The sequence below is a fragment of the Bos mutus genome, chromosome 7, assembly GCF_027580195.1.
Source record: "Bos mutus isolate GX-2022 chromosome 7, NWIPB_WYAK_1.1, whole genome shotgun sequence".
In the NCBI taxonomy this organism is placed as follows: Eukaryota; Metazoa; Chordata; class Mammalia; order Artiodactyla; family Bovidae; genus Bos; species Bos mutus.
In genome coordinates, this window is record NC_091623.1 from 45753859 (window position 1) to 45779601 (window position 25743).

The 25743-nt window shown below is 48.5% G+C and overlaps 1 protein-coding gene across 4 annotated transcripts in view; it reads left to right on the forward strand.

The window, feature by feature from the left end:
- The first annotated feature begins 250 nt into the window (after positions 1–250).
- Positions 251–25743, forward strand: part of SLC27A1 (solute carrier family 27 member 1) — a 39669-nt gene continuing 14176 nt past the window's right edge. Inside the window, exons 1-2 of one of the 4 annotated variants that reach the window (XM_070373286.1) lie at positions 251–578; positions 2146–2313. In XM_070373286.1, coding sequence (XP_070229387.1) covers positions 2147–2313 — 167 coding nt within the window. In that variant the 5' untranslated portion in view covers positions 251–578; position 2146. Of the gene's footprint in view, positions 579–705; positions 1121–2145; positions 2314–25743 lie in introns of those variants that run through there. The other 3 variants (XM_070373283.1, XM_070373284.1, XM_070373285.1) reach the window with 3 other exon arrangements.

Here is a 25743-nt window from a genome sequence, read left to right on the forward strand (position 1 = left end):
GAAGGAAAAGAGTAGCTGCTATAGTTTCTGGGCATTCCTGATCCCTAGCTGAGAAAGTCGGGGACCAGTGGCTGGCTCTGGGCCTGTGCTCCGGATCTGCCTCCTCGTCCCCATTTCACCCACCCTAGGCAGCCCGCAGGGACCAATGGCAGCATGTGTGGGGAGTGCCTGCCCAGTCCTGTCCTCTAAATGGTGCTGGAAGCAGACGCTGGCTGCCTCCCAAGGAGAGAGCTGAGAAGGTCGGCCAAGCAGGAAAGAAACAAGCAGGGGTGGGATAGGCAGGAGGGCAGAGGTAGGGGGAGCTTGGAGAGAGGGTTCCAAGGGAGAAGCCCACAGGGGCATAATGCAATCACAGCAGGCCCCATGAGACGGCAGAACCAGAAGCCCCAAGGGGAGGTCCTCTGTCTTGGCCTCACTGTCGGTGTCCGCCTCCTGCCTGAGCTTCTGGGAGCCCACGACCGAGCAGCCAAAGCCTGAGGATCCGTGAGCGGCTCCAGGTCAGCCAGGGAACAAGGTGGTGAGCGGTGAGGACAGCACTAGCCCTCACCTGATCAGCTGGAGGGCTTTAGGGTCTCTAGGTGAGCATTTAGGGTTAGGGTTGCAAATAAAGGACTCTGTGGAGCTTCCTGTGGAAGGATGGGGACCTGGTGTGTGGATTTTTTCATCCTCCCTGGGCAGCTGGGGTGTTATTGAGACTAAACTCACAAGATTTGGAGATTCGGATTTGGGATTAGTCAGGTCCCTGGAATATACCTTTAAGACTGAGACGGGGGTTGGATTCCCTCACAGGTCAGTCTCAGTCGGTGAAGAATCTTTCTGCAGTGCAGGAGGCCTGGGTTCCATTCCTAGGTCGAGAAGATCCCCTGGAGAAGGAAATGGCAACCCACTCCAGTGTTCTTGCCTGGAGAATCCCATGGACAGAGGAGCTTGGTAGGCTACAGTCCATGGGGTCGCAAAGAGTCGGACACGACTGAGCGACTAAACCACCACCCAGGGGTTGGATATTCTGGGGCCCCTAGGCTGTGAGTTTAGGGCTCCTCAGGTTCCTGGAACGTGTGTTTAAAACCGAAGAGGCGTTAGGGATTGGATTTAGAACAAGCTGGGCCAAAACCCAGTACAGGTAGGCCCTGAGTATAAACTGGGACTTTTTAGTCTCCGGGCGGTTAGAATTCAGTTTGCCATCTAAGGCTTGGGCCGGGAGCGCCGGGGAGCCACGCCTCTTGGCTGAGTGACGCACAGTTTTCTAATTACCAGGCTGGGAGGGGAGCTGGGAGCCTAGCGAAATTTGGTCTTGGAGACAACAGCCGTCCTTGCCAGGGCGTTCTAGCCCCCGGGTCTCGTTGGCAGTGGTCTCTCTGGCCAGAAACCCCTCTCTATGGTCCTGGTCTCCGGTACGGGGAGGGCCTCGGCTGTGCCGCAGGGGTCTCTAAGTCAGGTCCGAAGAGAGCTTGTCTGGGAGGGCAGGTGGGGCGGGGCCTAGGGTGCTAGGTGGGCCCGGGGGGTGGTGACTGCCAAAGCCTGAGGGCGGGGTCGGTAGCCGGGGTGGAACTCAAGCCTGGGAACACCGGCTAAGCCCAGGATCGGGGGCGGGGCTTGAGCCCAAGGGCGGGGCCTGATTCAGAGTGGGGCGGGGCCATGGGACTAACCTAGGGGCCGAACCTGGTCTAGAGAGGGCGGGGCTCTGGAACAGTGCCTGGCGCTTACGGGCTGGGCCAGAGGCCCAACCTGGGGGCGGGGCCAAGTGAGTGGCGGAGGCAGGTGGAGGCGGGACCTAGGGGAAAGCCCGGGACCAGGGTGGTGGGGCCAAGGTGGAGCCTAGGCTTGTGGGTAAGTCGTTAAGGTGGAGCTTGGATTCTGGGTACCGCCGCTCAAACGAGGCATAGGGCGGGGCTCGCCAGTGACTGACGGAACAGAGACTGTGTCGGGGGCGTGGATATACACTAATGACTGGCAGAAAAGCCTGGGCCGGGCTTGAAGCAGGGAGGTCTGGGACGGGGCGGAGCCTGTCCGAGACACGTCCAATCCCAGACATCGGGGTGGGGCCTGGCTCGAAGCGGGAGCCGAGCTCGACCTGGGGGCGGGGTTGGGTCGGTCTTGAGGCGGGGCCCGGGCTGCCCGCGGCTTCAGAGCTCTCCGCCTCCCCAGGATGCGAGCTCCGGGTGCAGGTTCGGCTTCCGTGGCCTCTCTGGTGCTGTTATGGTTGCTCGGACTGCCGTGGACCTGGAGCACAGCGGCGGCGCTCGGCGTGTACGTGGGCGGCGGCGGCTGGCGTTTCCTGCGCATCGTCTGCAAAACCGCGAGGCGGGACCTCTTGTGAGTACAGTCTGGGCCTGATCCAGGGGCTGGGGTCGGGGGCGGGCTGAGTGTCCATGGGGGGCGAAGAGAGGGGGTCTGCAAGGGCGGCGTGAAGACTTAGGGGAGAGAGGTTTTGGAGCCTCGGAGGCGGGGTTTGGGTGAGGGCGGGGCTAGGGCGGTGCTGGGACGGAAAATAGTGGATTGGGGACTCTGAGGGCACCTGCAGGGGACAACTTGAGGGTCTTTGGAGGGAGATGAGTAGGTTTCAATGCCCTTGAGACTGAGTGGGTGACTTCAGGGAGCTGGACGACAGCTTGGGGGTATTAGGAGTGCGAGTAGGACTTCCGGAGAGCTGAGACTGATGGAGGGGAAGCTGTGCGTTTTAGGGGGGCGAGGGTCTCTATGCGGCTTTGGTGACTGGAGGACTGGGGACTCTTCAGGGACTCTGGTAGGTTCCTAGGGGGCTGTCAGGGGAACTTTCTCGGGAAAGATGAAAGGGCTTCCTGGGGAATGTGTAAAGGGTTTTTAGGGTCTTTGAAGGGTGTTTGTCTCTTTAGGGCCATTTACAGGTTTCTCTGTAGTTAGAATGATGTTTGAGAGTTTGAGATCTGTGCGTGATTTTGGGGGTTGTTCAAGGCCTGCCGAGAGGTTGCTTAGAGGTCTCTGGTGACTGACTATCTCTAGGGAGAGTTCGCAGGCATCCTTGGAAGGTCTCTGGGCTGTCTCTGAGGGCCTTGCTCAGAGAAGCTGTTGGGAGTCCTTCTGGGGTGACATAAATGTTTCTGGGCATTCCACTGGAGCAAGTCTTAGGAACAGCCTCGATGTGGAAGTCCGTGAACACTTGCTATGGGTCTGCCAGTCTTGGTGCCCATGAGAAGATGGGAGGACTAACCCACTGTAAAGATAAACTGAGTTTCTGTGAGCAACAGGGGTAGTGTGGAGTTGGGAAAAGTTCCTCTGCTAACTGACTGGTTCTGAACCTTTTAGAACCCACCCTTTCCTTTCTATACCCTGGTCCCTGCCTCTGGTTTTCTGACATGCAGCTCAGACTGTGCTCTCTGCTCACACATTTTCCACGACCTCTACCTGCTGCAGTAGAAAAGACTCAGTCCCCAGCTGTGTCCTTGGGGTTCTGCCATTCTGTTGCCTGCCCACTTGCCACTCCCCACGTCTCCATAGGGCCCCCAGATCAACTTGCCTTGTCAGGCTCAGGCTGCTTCCTCTGCCTGGAACACGTATGTGTGCGTGCTCTGTTGCTCGGTGGTGTCTGACTCTTTGCGACCCCCTGGGCTGTGGCCCACCAGGCTCCTCTGTCCATGGGAGTCTCCAGGCAAGAATACTGGAGTGGGTTGCCATTTCCTTCTCCAGGGAATCTTCCTGACCCAGGGATCAAGCCTGAGTCTCCTGTGTCTGGAGGATTCTTTAGCACTGAGCCACCTGGGAAGCCCATGGGCCCTCTTTTTTTTTTCCCACCTGCTGATGCGTTATGATGTTGCCTCCCTCAGATGAACCTTTGCTGAATTTTCCTGGGCAGCACTCTCCCATGACTCCTTGTTGCTCTAAGAATCTAGACCACATGAGCTTTCTGACCTTGTCCCCAACCTCCTGTCCTTTTCTTTGTCGCTCTTCCCACTGTACTGGCCTCTATGCCATTCCTAAACACGCTCCTATTTCTTCAAGCCCCAAGGCCTTTGCACTTGCTGTTCCCTTTGCCCAGATCACGGTTCCCTTGCTCTTTATTTTCATCATGGGTTAAATGTCACCTCCTCAGACAGCCCTCCCTGACCCTGTGTCTCTGTAGACCCTCCTACGTTCTTGTTTTCTAGAATAGCAAAGATTGCCGCAGGGCTCCCTCTGTGTGAGGCACCCTGGGAATCATGACTTCTTCAAGTCCTCCCAGCCACCCTGGGAGGTCTGTACTGTCTTGTCCCATCTTACAGATGAGCAGATTGAGGCACAGCATGGTTTGGTCACTTGCCCAAGGTCACACAGCTGGCCGATACCAGGGGCAAGATTTGAACCCCGACAGTGTGGCTCCAGAACTTGACTTGTAACCACGAGCAGCATCAGTCACTTATAATTATCTTGTGTGTCTGCTTTCTTGCCTTTTAATTTTGGGGTCTCTTTTCCCCCTCGGACTAAACTGTGGGCCTGGTGGGGGCTGGTGGCACAGACTGTGCCACTGTGGCCCTGGCCTCTTCCCATCAGGGTGGCACCCAGGAAGTGCACAGGATATATTTTTTGGCTGATGGACCTTTCCCTGCCTCCTTCCTTGGACTTGCCTAGGCCCCAGCTCTGCTCCATGGGGCAGGGGCTATCCATGCCCAGGCCTTTCTTCCCTGGCACAGGGTAGGAGCTGAGTCCACTCTGAATCCCCGACACAGAGCTTGGCACACTTTCTGTAAGGAGGCAGCCTGGAAGATGGCCTCACCTTCTGGTCTTCATACCTTTGTATGATCCCTTTGCTTTGAGTGTGGGCTGGACCTAGTGATTCACTTCTTTTTTTTTTTAGTTCACAAATGTTTATTACCAAATTGCTGAAAGCTTTTAAGAGAAAAGATAAGAGGATTTCCTTAAACCTGGAAAAACAAAACATAAAAGAACCAGCAATGTTTTAAACAAAAAATCATAAAAATTTATAATCTTCATCAGTTCATTCAGTCCTATGCGATTAGTTTTTGATCTTCATCTTTTGTTAGCAGTTTTACGAATCTAGTTTTTCTTTAGAGTTCTATAAATCCTTACCCAGTTGATGTTATGATCTGAAAATTACCATCAACTTGTATCCTAGAGTACTTGTCAGAATCCTTTTTAGAAATTTCTCTGAAGAAGGAACACTCTTGTAGTAACTCTTTAGGAAAAGCCTCAGAGTAAAGCAGTAACTGTCTGTAAATGTCAAAAGACTTAAAATGCCAAGGCTAAAGATCTGATTAGAGTTCAATACAGTGTAGTTGACAGGGAAATTTGGTTATTTCTATGATACATAGCACTGTAAGACAATGACTAGAATTATGACTGATAATATTATCAATTATTATATTATTATTATAAATAGAATATCATTATATGTATTATAATGTTTTATCTCAACATTACCAGATACTAACGTATGTTATATTTCTAGGAACATCATATAATTTTAAAAATACTTACATACCTATATAAATACAATATAAAGAAAGCTTAGTATTTTTACTTCTTAATGCTTCTTCACATGTAATTTAACATATCAAATAAGTCTAATTAGTTTAACATCTATATTTTTATGAGAAGAGAGAACAAATCTTTTGTAATATGCTGCTGCTACTGCTGCTAAGTCGCTTCAGTCGTGTCTGACTCTGTGTGACCCCATAGACGGCAGCCCACCAGGTTCCCCGTCCCTGGGATTCTCCAGGCAAGAACACTGGAGTGGGTTGCCATTTCCTTCTCCAATACATGAAAGTGAAAAGTGAAAGTGAAGTCGCTCAGTCGTGTCCAACTCTTAGCTACCCCATGGACTGCGTGCAGCCTACAGGCTCCTCCATCCATGGGATTTTCCAGGCAAGAGTACTGGAGTGGGGTGCCATTGCCTTCTCCTTGTAATATGCTAGGGGCCCTCTAAAAAAATCCCAAAGTTAGTTTGAAGTCAAAAAGACTTCTTTGAGAATTTCATTTTGGGGAAGTTTGTAAAAAAATATTAAAAGGTTTAAAAACACTTGGTCACAGAGGGTCATAGGACACTGTGAAACAATACTTATGTATTTAACCAAAGTGGCAAAGACTTTACAGGCAAATATAGATTGCATGGCTAGTGATTCACTTCTGATGAACAGAATATAGCAGAAGCAATAGGATATTATTTCTGAGATTAGGTCATCAAAGACTGTGGCTTCCATCTGGGGTGCTCTTTCGTGGGTCCCTTACATGGCAGTCAGTAAGACAGCTCTCTGGAGAGTGAACTTGGAAGTGAATTCTTCCCCAGTGAAACCTTGAGATGACCACAGGCCCAGCCAACACCTTGATTTACAAGAGAGCCAGAGCCAGACCACCCAGCTAAGATGCTTCTGAGTTCCTGAAACTGTGAGATGATGAGTGTTTGTTATTTCCAGTCGGTAACTTTGGGTGTAATTTGTTACACAGCCATAGCTAACTAGTGCAGCTTGTCATAATACCCACCTCCCACGCCACACCAGTGTTCCAGTGTTCTCACAGCCTTGTAAGGAAGGAATGCTTACTAATCCCATTTGATTGTTGATGAACCAAAGCACAAATAGGGCAGGTCATTTGCCTAAAAATGCATAGCCAGGGAGGAGCAGGGCTCTGGAGTCTGTTCTTTGCTGTGTTGTGCTGGAGTAGTGGTGGAGGCTGGCTGCCTTTAGATCTGACGTTCAAAAATATTTCAGCACCCTGCCCCAGTTCTTCCAGCTCTCCTCTGTTTTCATCATGAAATCTGATCACATTCATCCTTGTTTATTTCTTCCTGCCCTGGTGCCCTGGAGCTCAGGGTGGAAAACAGGAGGGGGCAAAAGGAACAGAGGGACAAGAAGAAGTCTCAGGAAGGGTCCAAAGGCAGACAGTGGCCTCTTTGTCCCCAGAGTGGGGGTGGCTTGTGCTGCTGCCAGGCAGGGCGGCCCAGGCATGTGGCTGGAGCCCAGCGCTGAAGTTCACTGCCCATCCGTGGGTGTGCTCCAGAGAGGGCTGCGGATGTTCGGGTAACGTGAGCACGAGCCCCTGTGGCCTCAGTTCACATTTCTTCGCTGTGTTGTCTGTGGACAGGAAGCATCCTTGTGGGGGCTGTTTCCTATGGTTCCGACCCTTAGTGCTAACCCTCTCCCCATGGCTGTAACACTAGTATCCCTTCATGGGGTTTTGGGGGTACCGTATTGAATTCATCCATGGGAAGCTCTTAGAGGAGAGCTGGGCACAAAGTAGGTGCTCAGACTTGTTGGTACTGATTGCCTTCAGGCAGCAGTGGGTACCTCAGGGGTTAGGAGCTTGGTGGCTGGATCCAGAGTAGCTAGCCCATGAAATATCACCCTCTGGGTCTCCGTTCCTTCGTCTGTAAGAGTACACTTTGTACAGCACCTCTCCTTCAAGAAAACGTGAATTGAGCACCTGCTGTGTGCAGCACGGGCACTTGGCCTGCCACGTGGTACACGTTGAATGTTGCCCTCAAGCTTCGGGGCAAGCTTGAGCAGGAGCAGAGGGACCGTGCCAGGGAGCCTGGGTCTGGGTTGTTCTGTCCTCTACTTGTTGTGTGACCTTGGGTATGTTAATTCACCTCCCTGAGCCCCCACCTCATCCACCATCTGACATGGGGATTTTAGAACCCTACTTTGAAGGGTGGCTGTAAGGTCAGCTCAATAAACATTGAAGACGCTCATCGGAGCAACTCTATTTATTAGTTGAATGGTCAAGATATCAGGATTTGACCGGGGAGTTGAGTGTATAAACAGCTAACTTTTGGCATTTTACATTTTCAGTTATTTTTTTGTAGCAATTAATACATAACAGGTACAAAATTCAGATGTTAGAGAGAGGTTTGCAGTGAATGTTGCCCTCTCTGGACTGCCTGCAGCTCTGCAGTTCCCCTCCTCAGAGATGTCTTATGTCTTTTTGCCAAGATATAGTTATGTAGGGGCTTCCCTGGTGGTCAAGTGGCTAAGACTCCATGCTCCCAATGCAGGGGGCCTGGATTTGATCCGTGGTCAGGGAACTAGATCCTACACGCTTCAACTAAGAGTTCATAGGCCACAACTAAAGAACCTGCTTGCTGCAAACAAAATCTGGCGCAGCCAAATAAATACATACATATTTTGAAAAAGAAATATATGCAGACCTTTTGTTCTTTTTTAAAAATACTTGGCCATACCCCTCGACTTGTGGGACCTTTGTTCCTTAACCCAGGGTCAGACCCATGCCCCCTGCCTTGGAAGGCAGAGTCTTAATCACTGAACTGCTGGGGAAGTCTCAGACCTCTTGTTCTTGGTGCTCACGAGTGGTCACACATTCATCATCATTTTCTTCACCTCATGCTTTCTTTCTTCTCTCCACTTATACTTGAAATTTTTACGTTTATTAAAGTCATGCAAGGTTCAAGATGAAAGATTCTAAGCCGTCTACCTCAAGTGGCAGCTGCCTGCTCAACCTTGACCCACATTTTCTCTTCCCTATCAGGAGTGATTCTTACCTCTTGTTTGAATCTCCAAATGGCCTGCTGCTGCTGCTAAGTCGCTTCAGTCGTGTCCGACTCTGTGCGACCCCATAGATGGAAGCCCACCAGGCTCCGCCGTCCCTGGGATTCTCCAGGCAAGAACACTGGAGTGGGTTGCCACTTCCTTCTCCAGTGCATGAAAGAGAAAAGTGAAAGTGAAGTCGCTCAGTCGTGTCCAACTCTTAGCGACCCCATGGACTACAGCCTACCAGGCTCCTCTGTCCATGGATTTTCCAGGCAAGAGTACTGGAGTGGGGTGCCATTGCCTTCTCCGCCAAATGGCTTATGTGACAGTATGTGCATTTTTTCACTTTGAGAGCTCGTCTGTCCTCTCCCTCTATGGAAGATGAGGATTCAGCATCCCTTTATCCCCCGTTCTCATTTTCTTTCTGTTCCTGTGCATGTTGTACGCATATCCACCCCCCGTACATACCCAGACATACATGTTTTTCCATTCCTTCATTGTCCCAGTATTATCACAGTAGATTCTCATCATCTGTTCTACAGAATTGCTGCACACATTGAATTAGCAAATACTGAACCATTGTTCCTAGGGAAAATACAGGGTTAGGTTCCTGAGAGCCTCTGATCATGACATTTCCATCAACCAATCAGTATGTAATCTTGTTTTATGCGTGTTCTATTTAAAGACACCTCCTATATATTATTTATTACAACTTAACTCACTGCCAACAACATTATAACTCATGCCTGAATAAAACTTTTCTAATATGCATGTCTTCTCCAAAAGGCACATCACAGCCTTCTTGTGCTTAGGAACCCTAGACATCATTTCAGCATTATGCGTAGGACCCATTTTAAACAGAAAAATCACCAACAAAAAGCAAAAAGCTTACAAAAACTGTGGTGTATGTGGTGTTTCAGTTCAGTTCAGTCGCTCAGTCGTGTCCAACTCTTTGCAACCCCGTGAAACACCATACGCCAGGCCTCCCTGTCCATCACCAACTGCCAGAGTCCACCCAAACTCATGTCCATAGAGTCGGTGATGCCATCCAACCATCTCATCCTCTGTTGTCCCCTTCTCCTCCTGCCCTCAATCTTCCCCAGCATCAGGGTCTTTTCAAATGAGTCAGCTCTTCGCATCAGGTGGCCAAAGTATTGGGAGTTTCAGCTTCAACATCAGTCCCTCCATTGAACACCCAGCACTGATCTCCTTTAGGATGGACTGGTTGGATCTCCTTGCAGTCCAAGGGACTCTCAAGAGTCTTCTCCAACACCACAGTTCAAAAGCATCAGTTCTTATGCACTCAGCTTTCTTTATAGTCCAACTCTCACATCCATACATGACTACTGGAAAAACCATAGCCTTGACTAGATGGACTTTTGTTGGCAAAGTAATGTCTCTGCTTTTTAATATGCTTTCTAGGTTGGTCATAACTTTCCTTCCAAGGAGTAAGCGTCTTTTAATTTCATGGCTGCAGTCAGCATCTGCAGTGATTTTGGAGCCCAGAAAAATAAAGTCAGCCACTGTTTCCACTGTTTCCCCATCTATTTGCCATGAAGTGATGGGACCAGATGCCATGATCTTTGTTTTCTGAATGTTGGGCTTTAAGCCAACTTTTTCACTCTTCTCTTGCACTCTCATCAAGAGGCTTTTTAGTTCCTCTTCACTTTCTGCCATTAGAGTGGTGTCATCTGCGTATCTGAGGTTATTGATATTTCTCCCGGCAATCTTGATTTCAGCTTGGGCTTCCTCCAGCCCAGCGTTTCTCATGATGTACTCTGCATACAAGTTAAATTAGTAGACTGCCAAAAGGATGTTTGTTTTTAATATAAGCTAAATAATTTTATGTATTTTCTCTGGAGTTATTGATTGCCTTTGTATTTGTTAGTTTTCTATGTATCTATCTCTACTTCGGGCTCAAACTCCACACATTTGTCTCTCTCTCTTCTTATGTTTATAGTATCAGATGGGCTTCCAATTTCACCTTTTTGGAGAAATCTCTGTTCTAGCCTCCAATCTGTCCAAACTGTGCAAATTTCCCTTTCCACCTGGGGTGTAACCATCACCCCAGCCTTGCGCCTAGCCATCTTCCTGAGGATTAGCATCACTTTGTCTTGGGCTGGATGCCCTGTTTCCTGAGTTCCTGGTAGTCCTCCTCTTTGGTTTACTCTCTTAATTAGTGGGAGCACATCTTTATTAGTTTTGGGAGAAATGATGCATGGGAATTTAAGTTTTTGAGACCCTCCATATATGAACATATCTTTATTTCCACCCTCACACTTGATTGATGGTCTGGGTATAGACTTCTAGTTTGGATATTATTTTCCTTCAAAATTGAAGGCATTTCTTATTTTCTTCTCACATCATGGTTATTATTGAGAAGTCTAAAACCCTCTGGTTCCTGATCCTTCGTAGTGGCCTGTTTTTTTGTTTTGCTTTCTGGAAGCTTGTGGGATCTTTTCAAGATAGTGGGCTATTTCCATCCATCATACGATCTGTTGGTGGGGTTTCAGGTCAAGGAAGTTTTTTTTTTTTTTTTTTTACCATCATAATTATTTTTATTCAGGGGCCACTGAAAGGGTTGCTGCTTAGCTTTCCAGTGAAAACCCAAATCTGCTTTTCCTACAGGTTCCCTGGTACTTGGTGCTGGTCTTCTCTTTTCCCTCCGCTCTGTGCGCTCAGTGATGCTACGGGCTGAAGGGAAGCAAGTGACCCTCACCACTCATGCCCCCTTTGGTTGGGGTGCCCATTTTACGGTTCCCTTAAACCAGGTATCTTGCATGGCCCACCGAGGAGAAGTCCCTGCCATGTTGCCTCTGAAAGTCAAAGGCCGACGCTTCTACTTTCAAGGAAGTTTTTTTAATCCTGTGATTGGTGATTTCCTCACCTTTCCTTCCTTTGTTCTTCTTGGAACTCCTGTTATTGAGTTACTGGAACAATGTCTAGCTTGATACCTATTTGTTGAATATGATTTTGGATCTTCTGGACTGATGCTATAATTTTCTTATCTTTTCTCTTTTATTTTCCATCTCTGTCTTTTTATTCTACTTTCTATGATATTTCTTCAAATTACTTATAACCCTTCTATTAATGTTTAATTTATGCTCTCACATTTAAAATTTTTATTATGTTATCATTTGTTCAAATTAATAAACTTTTTATTGATTTTTTTAATTATGTTTTTTCTTTTTTTACAAAGACTTCATTTTTTATTGTGAGTTATAGGTTTACAGAAATTGAGCAGAAAGTATTATATACTCCCTCCCTATCCCCTGCAGTTTTCTCTATTTTTAAGACCTTGTATTAGTATAGTACACTTGTCACAATTGATAAGTCATTATTGATACATTATTGTTCAGTTCAGTTCAGTCGCTCAGTTGTATCTGACTCTTTGCGACCCCATGAATCGCAGCACGCCAGGCCTCCCTGTCTATCACCATCTCCCAGAGTTCACGCAAACTCATGTCCATCGAGTCTGTGATGCCATCCAGCCATCTCATCCTCTGTCGTCCCCTTCTCCTCCTGCCCCCAATCCCTCCCAGCATCAGAGTCTTTTCCAATGAGTCACCTCTTTGCATGAGGTGGCCAAAGTACTGGAGTTTCAGCTTTAGCATCAGTCCTTCCAAAGAACACCCAGGACTGATCTCCTTCAGAATGGACTGGTTGGATCTCCTTGCAGTCCAAGGGACTCTCAAGAGTCTTCTCCAACACCACAGTTCAAAAGCATCAATTCTTCAGCGCTCAGCCTTCTTCACAGTCCAACTCTCACATCCATACATGACCACAGGAAAAACCATAGCCTTGACTAGATGGACCTTTGTTGGCAAAGTAATGTCTCTGCTTTTGAATATGCTATCTAGGTTGGTCATAACTTTCCTTCCAAGGAGTAAGCGTCTTTTAATTTCATGGCCGCAATCACCATCTGCAGTGATTTTGGAGCTCAAAAAAAATAAAGTCTGACACTGTTTCCACTGTTTCCCCATCTATTTCCCATGAAGTGATGGGACCAGATGCCATGATCTTTGTTTTCTGAATGTTGAGCTTTAAGCCAACTTCTTCACTTTCCTCTTTCACTTTCATCAAGAGGCTTTTTAGTTCCTCTTCACTTTCTGCCATAAGGGTGGTGTCATCTGCATATCTGAGGTTATTGATATTTCTCCTGGCAATCTTGATTCCAGCTTGTGTTTCTTCCAGTCCAGCGTTTCTCATGATGTACTCTGCATATAAGTTAAATAAGCAGAGTGACAGTATATAGCCTTAATGTACTCCTTTTCTTATTTGGAACCAGTCTGTTGTTCCATGGCCAGTTCTAACTGTTGCTTCCTGACCTGCATATAGGTTTCTCAAGAGGCAGGTCAGGTGATCTGGTATTCCCATCTCTTTCAGAATTTTCCACAGTTTATTGTGATCCACACAGTCAAAGGCTTTGGCATAGTCAATAAAGCAGAAATAGATGTTTTTCTGGAACTCTCTTGCTTTTTCGATGATCCAGCAGATGTTGGCAATTTGATCTCTGGTTCCTCTGCCTTTTCTAAAACCAGCTTGAACATCTGGAAGTTCACGGTTCGCGTATTGCTGAAGACTAAATCCATATTTTTCACTAGGGTCATGTTGTATGTTGTATATTCTATGGTGCCCTCACATTTAAATTTTCCAGGATCTTTTTTTTTCTTCATTCCCTGAAAGCTTTTTTTAATAGCATTCTATTCTTATTTCATGGATGCAGTAAATCTTCTTACATCTTCAGGAATATTAATGACTTTATTAGTTTTCTTTTCCTCTTTGCACAATCTTTTTTTCCTCAGAGATTTTCTTCTTTGTTTAGTTTAGTCTCCATCATCCCTGTTAGAGGAGCTCCCCAAGAGTCTGGTAGTCTTTGGTCATAATGTCAATCAGAAGCTCTCAGCATGAGTGTGTGTAAGGGGCGAGGGGTCTTGTCAACTGAGCTTCATGATGAGGGCCACCTGGCTGGGTGGTGCTTTGGGGAAACCGCAGTGCAGTGTCTTTGGGTCTTTCCTCTGGGCCTGGTCACGTTTCCCCATAGGAAGCTCTTCTGGTCTTCTGCCTGGGGTAGAGACCCCACCAGCAGCGTCCCAGGAATGCAGAGGGGGAAGCGGGCTGGAAGCTCAGTATCTGGCAGGTGAATGTTAACACCCATTTGCAGGAAAGTGTCCCACCCAGAAACCATCCCGTGGTTGGATGTTCAGTCTCCTCCTGGGTGGCAAAGGGGCCACTTTCTTTTAAAATTTTATTTATTATTTTTGGCTGTGCTGGGTCTTCCCTGCTGTGCAGGCTTTTCTCTAGTTGTAGCAAGTAGGGGCTACTCTCTAGCTGCAGTGTGCGGGCTTCTCGTTGCAGTGGCTCCTCTTGTTGCAGAGCACAGGCTCTAGGGCACGGGCTTCAGTAGTTGCAGCACATGGGCCCAGTAGTTGTGGCTCCCGGGCTCTAGAGCACAAGCTCAGGAGTTGCAGCACAGGGACTTAGTTGTTCCATGGCACACGGGAATCTTCCTGGACCAGGGATCGAACCCCTGTCTCCTGCACTGGCAGGCAGATTCTTTACCACTGAGCCACCAGGGAAGCCCTGATTGAGATACTGACGCATAATACTCTTGGTTTCAGGTGGGCAACATAATGGTTTGCTATTTGCATAAAGGTTTCCCCTGCTATACAAAAATAGAGCATTCCTGTGAAACTGTTCATTAGCCAAAATGATGTAATGCAAAGAAGCAATTACCTTAGGATGCATCTTGCTAATGGATGCACAAAAGAAACTGAGGTAAAAGTCAGGTGCTCACAGAGTTCAAAGCTATAGTGGCTTGATACTGGGATGCCGAGTGTATTCAGTTCCAGCGTAAGGGGCTTGGCGGTGCCTGTCTTGCTCCTTTGGGTTCATGCTGCCCCTGTAACAGCTCCCTGTAAAACAAACACTGAAGGCTGTTTTCACATTTTGCCTTTTACCTTGAAAGTGAAAGTCCTCTTTGGATTTCTTTTGGTTAGCAAAAACAGGTACTCATTTAGGTCTTTCACATAAGTGAAGAGGCATTAAAGTGAATTTTTGAGAAGTAAAGTGCATTATGTATATTATGAAATGATTACATTATATATATTGTATCTTGTATATTATGAAATGATTAACCACAGTAAATCTAGTTAACACCTATTACCATACAAAGTGACAAAATTTTTTTTTCTTATGATAAGAACTTCTAAGATCTACTCTCTTCGCAACTTTCAAATATGCAGTGAGGTATTATTAACTATAGTTGTTATGTTGTACGTGGATCCTCATGACATTTATTTCACAGAGGGAGATTCTTAATTTAATTTTATTTTTTGGTCATGCCATGTGGTATGTGGGGTCTTAGTTCCCTGACCTGGAATGGAACCCACACCCGCTGCATTGGAAGCACAGAGTCTTAACCATTGAACCTCCAAGGAAGTCCCAGAAGGGGCTTCTTAAACAGATCTCTACCAATCCTGCAGCCCAGGATTCTGCTTTCTCCCATCTCCTAGAGCCCCTACCTCTTATCTGCTGTTTCCCAGCTTTTCAAAGTGAGGTGATTTGGTCTCTACGCCCATCTTCCCAGTCCTTTGAGTACACACTTAAAAAAAAAAAATCCTTTTAAGGACTTTCCTGGTGGTCCAGTGGTTAAGACCTCAAACTTCCACTGCAGCGGGCACGAGTTCAACCCCTGATCAGGGAACTTAGCGCCTCCATGCTGTGTGGAGCAGCCACAAATAAAACAAAAAACTTAAAAAAATAAACCCTTTACTAGCTGTTTGGGGGGATTCAGGGAGGTGTGATGATCAGTCAGTGTTGGGTGCTCAATCAGCTGCCTTTGCTAGGAGGTCAGCACTGACTTTTCCCATTTACCTTCAGGGTCCTTCCTCATTCCTCGCAGTGGGGGTGCCGTTCTCCTGTGCAGCTTTCTGTTGTAACTTCGAGCTGATGTTCATCTAATCCCTCACCTACTGCAGGGTGTTTGGATTCCTTCCTATCTTCTACTCAGAGCTTCCCAGGTGGCTCAGTAGTAAAGAATCCACCTGCCAATGCAGGAGCCGCAGGAGACCCAGGTTCCATCCTTGGGCCAGGGAGATCCCGTGGAACAAGGAATGGCTATGCATTCCGGTTCCTGTCAGGATAATCCCATGGACAGAGGCCCCTGGTGGGCTATAGTCCAGTGGGTCACAAAGAGTCGGACATGAACTGAGCACACATATCCATCTTCTGCTTGTTGGAAGCTGCAAATGAATAATGTGCTGTCATTTCCCCCATGTGACTTTAATGTGCCAAAATCAGTCCATGAGTTAGTGGAGTGATTCAGAGCCATGAGAGATGTTCCTGACCCCGTGCCTCTCTACCCAGTCTCTGCTTCACTCTCTTTTCTCCCCTGTGGGCCTTTGCTCTCTTTTAAATCTGCCAATCTCCTTTTTGCCTCCAGGTCTTTGCACTCATGGAGCCCTCCATCTGGAATGCTTTCCCTCAAGCTTAACCTATGGCTGATTTCTTCTTATCCTTCAGAGTTCAGTGCAAATGTTGCTTCTTCAGGCAAGGCTCCCCGGTCCCCGTGGGTGAAATCTGGTCCTGGTTGTGCCTGATCACATCATCTTGTTTGCTTTTTTCTTAGGAAACATATAAAACTGTAATGGTTTTTGTTTGCTTTCTCCTTGATTATTAACTGTAGACCCATGGTGGCAGGGGTCACACCGCCTTGGTCCCCTGTGTGTCCCCGTTCCTGTCATGATGTCCAGCATGTTGTCATCCTTCATGGAGGTGCGCTGCACATGTGGATCAACTCCTCTGGGGAGGCGTTCTCTGTGAGGAGGCTTCAGCTGCAAATAGTGGGAATCCCAATTAGAAGTGGCATCAGTAGTAAAGCACATTTATAGCCACATGCAGTGGGGTATTGGGACATTAGATGGCTTCAGATGGTTGATCAGTTTGTGTTCAGCATGTTCTGTTGACCCAGGTTCCTTCTGCCTTTCTGCTCTGGCATCCTTGCTGCAAAGGCGTGGTGTCTCCAGTTGATTACCCTCATGGTCTCAGATTGGCTGCTGTGGCTCCAGCCATCACATGCTGACAACTTCTTTGGACAGAAGAAAGGGAATACAGGATTACTGTGTCCCATGTTGCAGGGGGTGTGAAAGGAGCTATTGTGATGGCAGGGGGTCTGTGAGTTGGGCACTTATGGAGTCACAGCCAGATTTCCAGAGCTTTAAACACTGAGCAGAAGAGTCTTATGTTCCCAGGGAATGGTTCTGAGTAGGGAAGCAGCACAGCCAGGCTGACCTGCAAAGAGGAGGATGGTGGCTTGGTGAGGAGGATTTGGGGCAGCCAGACAGGAAGTGCTCTTGTTCCCAGATAGTGGGAATGGAGACACACACCCCTCTCTCCCCTTGAGTGGGGCACAGGGGTGAGAACAGTAAGGAAGACAACCAAAGGCTGGAGATGAAGCAGTGTGTGTTAGTTTCCTGTGGCTCTCAGAACAAAGTAGCACAAACTGGGTGACTTATAACAACAGAAATTCATTTGTGGAGGCCTGCAGTCTGAGTCTTCCCAGGTGGCACAAGCAGTAAAGAACCCACCTGCCAATGTGGGAGACATAAGAGATGGGGATTCGATTTCTGGGATGGGAAGATCCCCTGGAGAAGGAAATAGCAAACCAATCCAGTATTCTTGCCTGGGAAATCCCACAGATGGGGGAGACTGGTGGGCTACAGTCCACGGGGTCACAGAGAGTCAGACACAACTGAAGCAACTTAGCACGCACCCACAAAGTCTGAAGTCAAGGTGTGGGTAGGGCCTTCTGGAAGCCCCAGGGAGAATCTGTTCCATGCCTCTCTCCTAGCCTCTAGTGGCTTCCAACAATCCTTGGTAGTTCCTTGGCTTGTGGTTGCATCACTCAGTCCAATCTCTGCCTCCACCTTCACATGGCCTATTTCTCTGTGGTTGTGTCTCCTCTTCTGTCTCTTAGAAGGACACTTGTCATTGGATTTAGCTGTGCTTAGTCGCTCAGTCATGTCTGACTCTTTGCAACTCCATGGACTATAGCTTGCCAGGCTCCTCTGTCCATGGGGATTCTCCAGGCAAAAATACTGGAGTGTGTTGCCATGCCCTCCTCCAGGAGATCTTCCCAACCCAGGGATTAAACCGAGGTCTCCTGTATTGCAGGTGGATTCTATACCATCTGAGCCACCAGAGAAACCCATTGGATTTAGGGCCTACCCTAAATCCAGGAGGATCTCATCTGAAGATCCTCAACTTCGTTACATCTGCAGAGACCCTTTTTCCACATAAGGGCTCATTCACAAGTTTGGAGGGTCAGGACTTGCATGTGTCTTTGGGGGGCCACCATTCACCACCCCCCCCCACATGCAGGGTGGGGCCTGGCCCAGGGTGGAGGTGGGAGACTCGGAGGAGAGGACTGCACTGTTCCAGGTGTGTGATGTGGGGCCTTGGCCGTGCTGGTGAGATTGTCAGGCTCCAGCTAGTCTTCAACGGAGAAAGTAATTTGTTGTACCCAGTCTTGAGGACCTCCTGAGCACCACACCCCATCTGGGCTTCGGGATGCCGGGGTCACTGTGACGTGCTGTGAACACATCAGGCACTTTTTGTGTCCTCCAGAGCCCACAGCATAGAGAAGGACACTTGAGAAGGAATTAAGGAAATAATTTAAACATCAGAAAGTGACAGGAAGGGGACTTCTCTGGTGGCTCAGTGGTGGAAGAGCCAAGCTGCCAGTGCAGGAGACACAGGTTCAGTCCCTGAACTGGGAAGATCCCACGTGCTGTGGAGTGACTAAGCCCGTGCACCACAGCGACTGAGCCTGTGCTCCAGAGCCCACGAGCAGCGGCTACTGAGCCCACCTGCTGCAACTGCTGAAGCCCTGCCCCTACAGCCTGTGTCTACAAGAGAAGCCACCGCAACGAGAAGCCTGTGCACCGCCACCGGAGTAGCCCCTGCTCACCACGGCTAGAGAAAAGCCCGAGCAGCAGTGAAGACCCAGCACAGCCCAAAATAAAAATAAACAGATAAAATTTATTTTTTTGAAAAGAGAGCAAGTGACATAAGGAATACAGCATGAAGGGGGTGTCAGGGTTCATGCTTGACTACTTCAGCCAGGGCGGTTGGTATGGGGCACCCTGCACAGGTGGTCAAAGAAGAAGGGACCAAGCTTGCAAAGCCGAAGAAGGAAGACCTGCTTCAGGCAGAGGGAACACCAGGTGCAAAGTCTGGAGGCAGGACTGGGCTGAGTAATGATAAATCCCTCTTACTCAGTCCTTTTACTTGGTCGGGCACTTAATACACTTGACAGGTATTAGGCCAAGAATCCTATTGTTTCCCCATGTACAGAGGCATTGCCACTCTGGGCCTTGCTTCCTGTTTGTAAATGGGACGATGGCAGTACCTATACTTTGCTGAGCTGAAGAATACTTTAGAGGTTGTGATGTTTAGCCTTCTGATTCAAAGTAGGGAAACTGAGGCCCAGAGAGGGCAGGATCTGCCCAGGTGCCACAGTGGGTAGGTGGTACCAAAGCTGTCAACTCCAGGCCACTTCTTCTTTCCTCTGGGTTCTGCTGGAGCTCAGAGCTCTGGGACAGACACTTGAGGAATCAGTGTTTGCACAAGGCTCTCAAGTGATGTCTTGCCCCATCTCCTAGACTCCTTGGGGATTTTCTGTGCTGGCCCCCACTCTTGGAACTTGTTTGTTCCTCTTTCTTCCTTGCAGTGATAGTGAAGTTGCTCAGTTGTGTCTGACTCTTTGCAACCCCATGAACTATAGCCTACCAGGCTCCTCCATGGGATTCTCCAGGCAAGAATACTGGAGTGGGTTGCTATTTCCTTCTCCAGGGGATCTTCCCGACCCAGGGATCGAACCCAGGTCTCCCGCATTGTGGGCAGACGCTTTACCCTCTGAGCCACCAGGGAAGTCCAATGCTGGGCTGGAGGAAGCACAAGCTGGAATCAAGATTACCAGGAGAAATATCAATAACCTCAGGTATGCAGATGACACCACCCTTATGGCAGAAAGTGAAGAAGAACTAAAGAGCCTCTTGATGAAAGTGAAAGAGGAGAGTGAGAAAGTTGGCTTAAAGCTCAACATTCAGAAAACGAAGATCATGGCATCTGGTCCCATCACTTCATGGCAAATAGATGGGGAAACAGTGGCTGACTTTATTTTGGGGGCTCCAAAATCACTGCAGATGGTGACTGCAGCCATGAAATTAAATGACGCTTACTCCTTTGAAGGAAAGTTATGACCAACCTACATAGCATATTAAAAAGCAGGTACGTTACTTTGCCAACAAAGGTCCGTCTAGTCAAGGCTATGGTTTTTCCAGTAGTCATGTATGGATGTGAGAGTTGGACTATGAAGAAAGCTGAGCGCCGAATTGATGCTTTTGAACTGTGGTGTTGGAGAAGACTCTTGAGAGTCCCTTGGACTGCAAGGAGATCCAGCCAGTCCATCCTAAAGATCAATCCTGGGTGTTCTTTGGAAGGACTGATGTTGAAGCTGAAACTCCAATACTTCGGCCACCTGATGCAAAGATCTAACTCATTTGAAAAGACCCTGATGCTGGAAAAGATTGAGGGCAGGAGGAGAAGGGGACGACAGAGGATGAGATGGTTGGATGGCATCACTGATTCAATGGACATGGGTTTGGGTGGATGCTGGGAGTTGGTGATGGACAGGGAGGCCTGGTGTGCTGTAGTTCATGGGGTTGCAAAGCGTCAGACACGACTGAGCGACTGAACTGAACTGAACTGAACTTCCTTGCAGGGTGGGTATGAGTCAAGTTTGGGAGCTTCCCTGGTGGCTCAGATGGTAAAGAATCTGCCTACAATGCAGGAGACCCGGATTTGAATGTTGGGTTGGGAAGATCCCCTGGTGAAGGAAATGGCAACCCACTCCAGTATTCTTGCCTGGAGAATTCCATGGACAGAGGAGCCTTGAGGGCTACAGCCCATAGGGTCATAAAGAGTCGGACACGACTGAAGTGACTGAGCATGAGTCAAGTTGCTGGGCAGATAAAATGCTAATTCAATTCTGATTTCTTATTGATAGTGCATACCTCCCTGAGGACAGGACAGCAGCAGAATTTATTGAGAATGTAAGACATGTCAGGCCCTGTCCTTAGAAGTCTCCATCCATCTCTTTTATCCCCCAGTGACCTGGAAGGCATAGAATCTTATTGTCTCCATTAACCAAGAGGCCCAGTGCAGGATGTACCCACCAGGGTCCCATGAGTGTCCTGGGGCTGCTGTAACAAAGTGCCACAATCCTGGTAGCTTAAAACAAAAGGAACTTGTCTCAAAGTCCTGGAGACCAGAAGCCAAAATCAGCTTCTGGGGACTCCAGGTGCCTTTGGCTTGTGGCTGAATCACTCCAGTCTCTGCCTCTGTCTCCACAGGGTTTTCTCCCTTGTGTCTCTGTGTTCTCTCTTCTTCTTTTTTAAGATCAATACTTCTTGGCCACGCACACCACTAGCATGCAAGATCTTAGTTCCCCAACCAGGGATCGAGCCCACATCCCCTGCAGTGGAAGTGCACTGTCTTCACCACTGGACTGCCAGGGACGTCCCTCTCTCTTCTTATAAAGATACCTGTCAGTGGATTTAGGGCCCACCTAGGCAATCAGAAAGACCTCATCTCATATTTACCTTAATTATATCTACAAAGAGCCTGTTTCAAAATAAGGTCACAGTCTGAGGTTCCAGGTATACATGAATTTGGGGGACAGTCTCCCACAACTATAGTCACATAGACAGAAGAGACTGGGTTGCATTCAGGTCAGCCTGTGGGACACCAGCGTTATCCTTACATTCCAAGCCCTATCTCTAGTGCTGGAATTACAGCTCTGGACACAGTAGACAGACAGACAGACAGACGGGGTGCCTGCTGTCATGGAAACAGACAAAGAACTTAGGAAATGCACAAAGGAAGAACTGAAACCCACAGCTTCAGATTGTGATGATTGCTTTGAAGGAATAAAACCATATAGGGGTGGGAACTGGGAGTGTATTTACCCACTGTTACCCACTGCTGTGCAGCAAATTACCCTTGAGCCTCAATGAGGGGCCTAGGGCAGAGTACTCCAGGCAGTGGGAGCTGTGCAAAGGCCCTAGGGCAGGAACCTTTGACTTGCTGAAGATCAGGGAAGGAGGCAAAAGCAAGCTGGGGGAATGAAGGGTGAAGAGGTGGTCAGATGCATGGGGCCGGTCCATGCTGGGCTTCCCAGGACACAGGGAAGGCATATGATTAACAAAACAATGGGAGCCTTTGGAGAGTTAAAGTATTATTTTTTTTAATTGATTTTTAATTTTTTTTTAATTTTTAAAAATTTAGGGAATTCCCTGGGCAGTCAAGTGGTTAGGGACTCCATGCTTCCATTGCAGGGCACCCAGGTTTGATCCTAGTCAGGGATCTAAGATCCTGCAAGCCTCATGGTGTGGACAAAAAAAAAATTAAAAAATTTCAATTTTAAAATGGAAACATTTTAAACTAAAATTTATTTTATTTAATTTTAAAAATTTATTTATTTTTTAAAATTCTGTATTAAAAATTTTACTCTGGAAAATTCAAGGCTGCAAAAGTAGAAGGAATAATGTAATAAGCCCACGTGACCAACCCCCCAGCCTTCATGATCTTCATATGATTGTTTCCTCATCTCCACCCACTTCCTCCTCTGTCTGAATCTCAGCGGCACATACTTTCATCTGTTAGTTTTCCAGAGTATATCTCTGGAAGGCAAGGGCTCCCTTTTTTAACCTTATCACAGATAGGCTTCACGAGTTTCAGTAATTTTTGTTGTAGTAAAATGCATATAATTTACCATCCGCAACATTGAGTACATTCACAATGTGGTGCAACTGTTAGCTCTAATTCCAGAACATTTCCATCACCCCAAAAGGAAACCCTGTCCCCATTAGCAGTCATTCCACATTCCCCTTTCCACAGCTCCTAGGAACCACTAATCTGCTCTGTCTTCATGGATTGTTTATGAGGTGTAACTTACCTATAATAAAATGTACCCATTCTAAGTGTTCAAGTGGGGCTTGGGGTATCACACCCAGGTTACCACCACTATCAAGATATAGAACATTCCTGGACTTCTCTGGTGGTACAGTGGTTAAAAATCTGCCTTGCAATGCAAAGGATGCCGGTTCAATCCCTGGTCAAGGAAGATCCCACATGCCGAGGGGTCACATGCACAGCTACTGAGCCTGCACTCTAGAGCCCTTGAGCTGCAACTCCTGAAGCCCACCTGCCCTAGAGCCAGTGCTCCACAACCAGAGAAGCGACTGCAATGAGAAGCCTGTATACCACAAATAGGGAGTAGCCCCACTAGCCCCAACCGGAGATATCCCATGCACAGCAACAAGGCCCGGTACAGCCACAAATAAATAAATAAGTATTTGTAAAAGCTGGATTAATCATTTCAGAAAGATATGGGACATTCCCATCTCCCCAAGGACCTCTCCTGCCTCTTTGCTGTTGGTGTCCCTGCCCTCCGCCCCAGGCCCCCACTGATCTGCCTTCTTCCACTGAATCAGGTCACCTATCCACAATAGGTGCTCACTGCTTCCGGGATGAATGATGGAAACTCTGCCTTTGTCCTGGCTGCCAGGAAGGGACAGGATTCTGGGCTTCATGTTCAGGGATGTGAATACAACCATCCAACCTCTGTTTACAGAGCACCCACTATGTGCCAGGCTCCTAGTCAGATGCAGAGGGAGTTGCTTCCTCTGGGCCCCCTCAGCAGGCTGCTGCAAACAGCGACTTTGATGAGGGGAACCCTCCAATTGGAGATGTTCATTTACAAGGATCCATTCAGCCACCAAGAGTAACAGGGCAGGCACCCAAAGGGACCTGGTGGGCAGGAAGCTGCCCAGGACTCCTTGTCCTCACTCTTCACATCGGTCTCCATTGCTGGTCCCTATTCAGAGAGGCCTTGCCCCGAGACCCTGTTCATGTGTGGCTGCCCCTGCCTTTGCCAAGGATCTGACCAGGGCCTGGCCAGCTGCTCCCTTTGGTTGCGAGGTTCAGGCCTGGCCTGGGAGCCCCAGACACTCCTCCCTTCCTCCCAGTGTCCCATGCGATTATTTATGGCAGGCTCACTCTACTCCAAGAGGGTGAACCTTGGTCTGTCTCCTCCACTGCTGTTTCTCTTGGGCCGAGAATGAAAAAGACAGAAGTCCTGTCTACCAGGAGCTGGGAGAGACAACTCAGAGGCAAATGGTGAACGAGTAAACTGCATTTGGCATTTGTGTATATGTGTGTGTGTGTTTTAGTTGCTCAGTCATGTCTGACTCTGCGACCCCACGGACTGTAGCCTGCCAGGCTCCTCTATCCATGGAATTCTCCAGGCAAGAATACTGGAGTGGGTTCCCATTCCCTTCTGCAGGGGATCTTCCTGACCCAGAGATTGAACCCAGGTCTTCTGCACTGCAGGCAGTTTCTTTGTCATTTGAGCCACCAGGGAAGCCCTTTAAAGACTGTAAGTCCATGTTAAAAAAACAAAGCAGGGAGGGGACTTTTCTGGCGGCCCAGTGGTTAAGACTTCACACTTTTACTACAGAGGCTGTGAGTTTGATTCCTGGTGGGGAACTAAGATCCCACATGCTTTGAGGCATAGCCAAAGAATAATAATAATTACAAAAAAACGTAGGAGGGAGTTCCCTGGTGGCCTAGTGATTAGGAGTCCATGCTTCCACTGCCATGGCCCATGTTCAGTTCCTGCTTGGGAAAGTGACATTCCCAGAAACCATGCAACGCAGCCAGAAAACAGAACAAGAAAGCAGGGACCCGAGAGGGAAGAGGAGGGGGTGGTGCAGTAACAGATGGGGGTCCAGGAATGGCCACCTGAGTGGGTGGCATCTGAGCCAAGACCTCACAGAGGTGGGGAGGAGCCATTTGGATGTTGGGAGGAGTGGTCCAGGCAGAGGGCAGAGCCTGTGCAAAGGCCCTGAGGCGGAAGCATGCCAGGTGTGCTCAAGCAACAGCAAGGAGGCTGGAGTGAGTGAGTGAGGGGGAAATCTGTGGGGAGGACAGAGGGGGAGGAGGGTTGGGTCTTCCTAGGCCTGGCACACAGCAGGTGCTCATCATTTGGGGATGAATGGAATAGTCTGTGCTCCTGTGCTGGCTGCTAGAGAGGGCAGGCACACCAGGTTCTGAGTTCAGGCAAGAACAGCCATTCAGTTTCTGTTTACTGAGCATCTGCTACATCCTTGGCTGGAGCAGATGTAACTTCTCTGGCTGCTCAGAACCCTGGGGAAAACGGACTCAACAGGGTGGCTTCACACAGGGGTTTTGATGGGGGTGGGGGGCGGGTAAAGGGAATTAGGGAGGGCTCTTGGGGTGGACAAGAGAACATTCCCCGAGCCCAGCCAGCACCCAATCCAGACTGGCCCCCTTTGGGGATGTGATGGGGGAGCAGTGGGCACAGCACAGGGCCCGAGCCCTGGAAGGCCCCTGGGGGAGGTGGTGAAAGGAGTCACCAGAGAGTGAGCAGGTGTGTGGGGCTGTGTGTAGCTCAGTGTGCTGGCAGGTGGCGTGTGTGCAGGTGCTCTGGTTGAGCCAAGTCACAAGGGCCACAGGATCCTGGTCCCTTCACAGGGGCAGCTAGAGGGGCCCTCCAGGGACTCTCGGGATGTGCAGCTTGACACCAACAGGAAGTCTCATAAATCTCTCAGAACCCTGACCTCTTGTTTTTAAAAACTGCAGATGCAGGTGGCTGTGTGGATCCATCCCCTCCTCTAACAGACCTTCCTGGCCCACCCAGGACCCTGTCTTCCTCCATTCCCCAGGTCCAGTCCTACCCCAGGGCCTTTGCACTGGCTGTGAACCTGGCTTTACATTCACACCCTGCTTTTCACTTCTGAGGCCCTGCACAGGCCTGACCTACCTGGCTTTCTCCAGGGCCACCACTGCCTGCATTCTGACCCACGTCACTCTGACAGCCTTGTCATCATCTAGCGCTTTCCTCATGCTCATTCATTTATGTAGAGGGGGTTTCTCTCCCGGGAAAACTATGAGCCTCGAAGGGTTGGATCTAGTCATCTCTGAGCCAAGAATGCCCAGCGTGCAGTAGGTGCTGGTACCAAGAAAAAAAGAAATTCTGAAACAAACAAAAATAAAGCCAATTAGATCTTCAAACTGAAAAAAACAAAACACAGTAGGCCCTGATACACATCAGCTGCCTTCATGAATTAAGGACAGAGGGAATGAATGAGTGAATGAAAACGCTGAGGTCTGTTGTGGACCTGTTGAGTCTGAGGAAGCCATT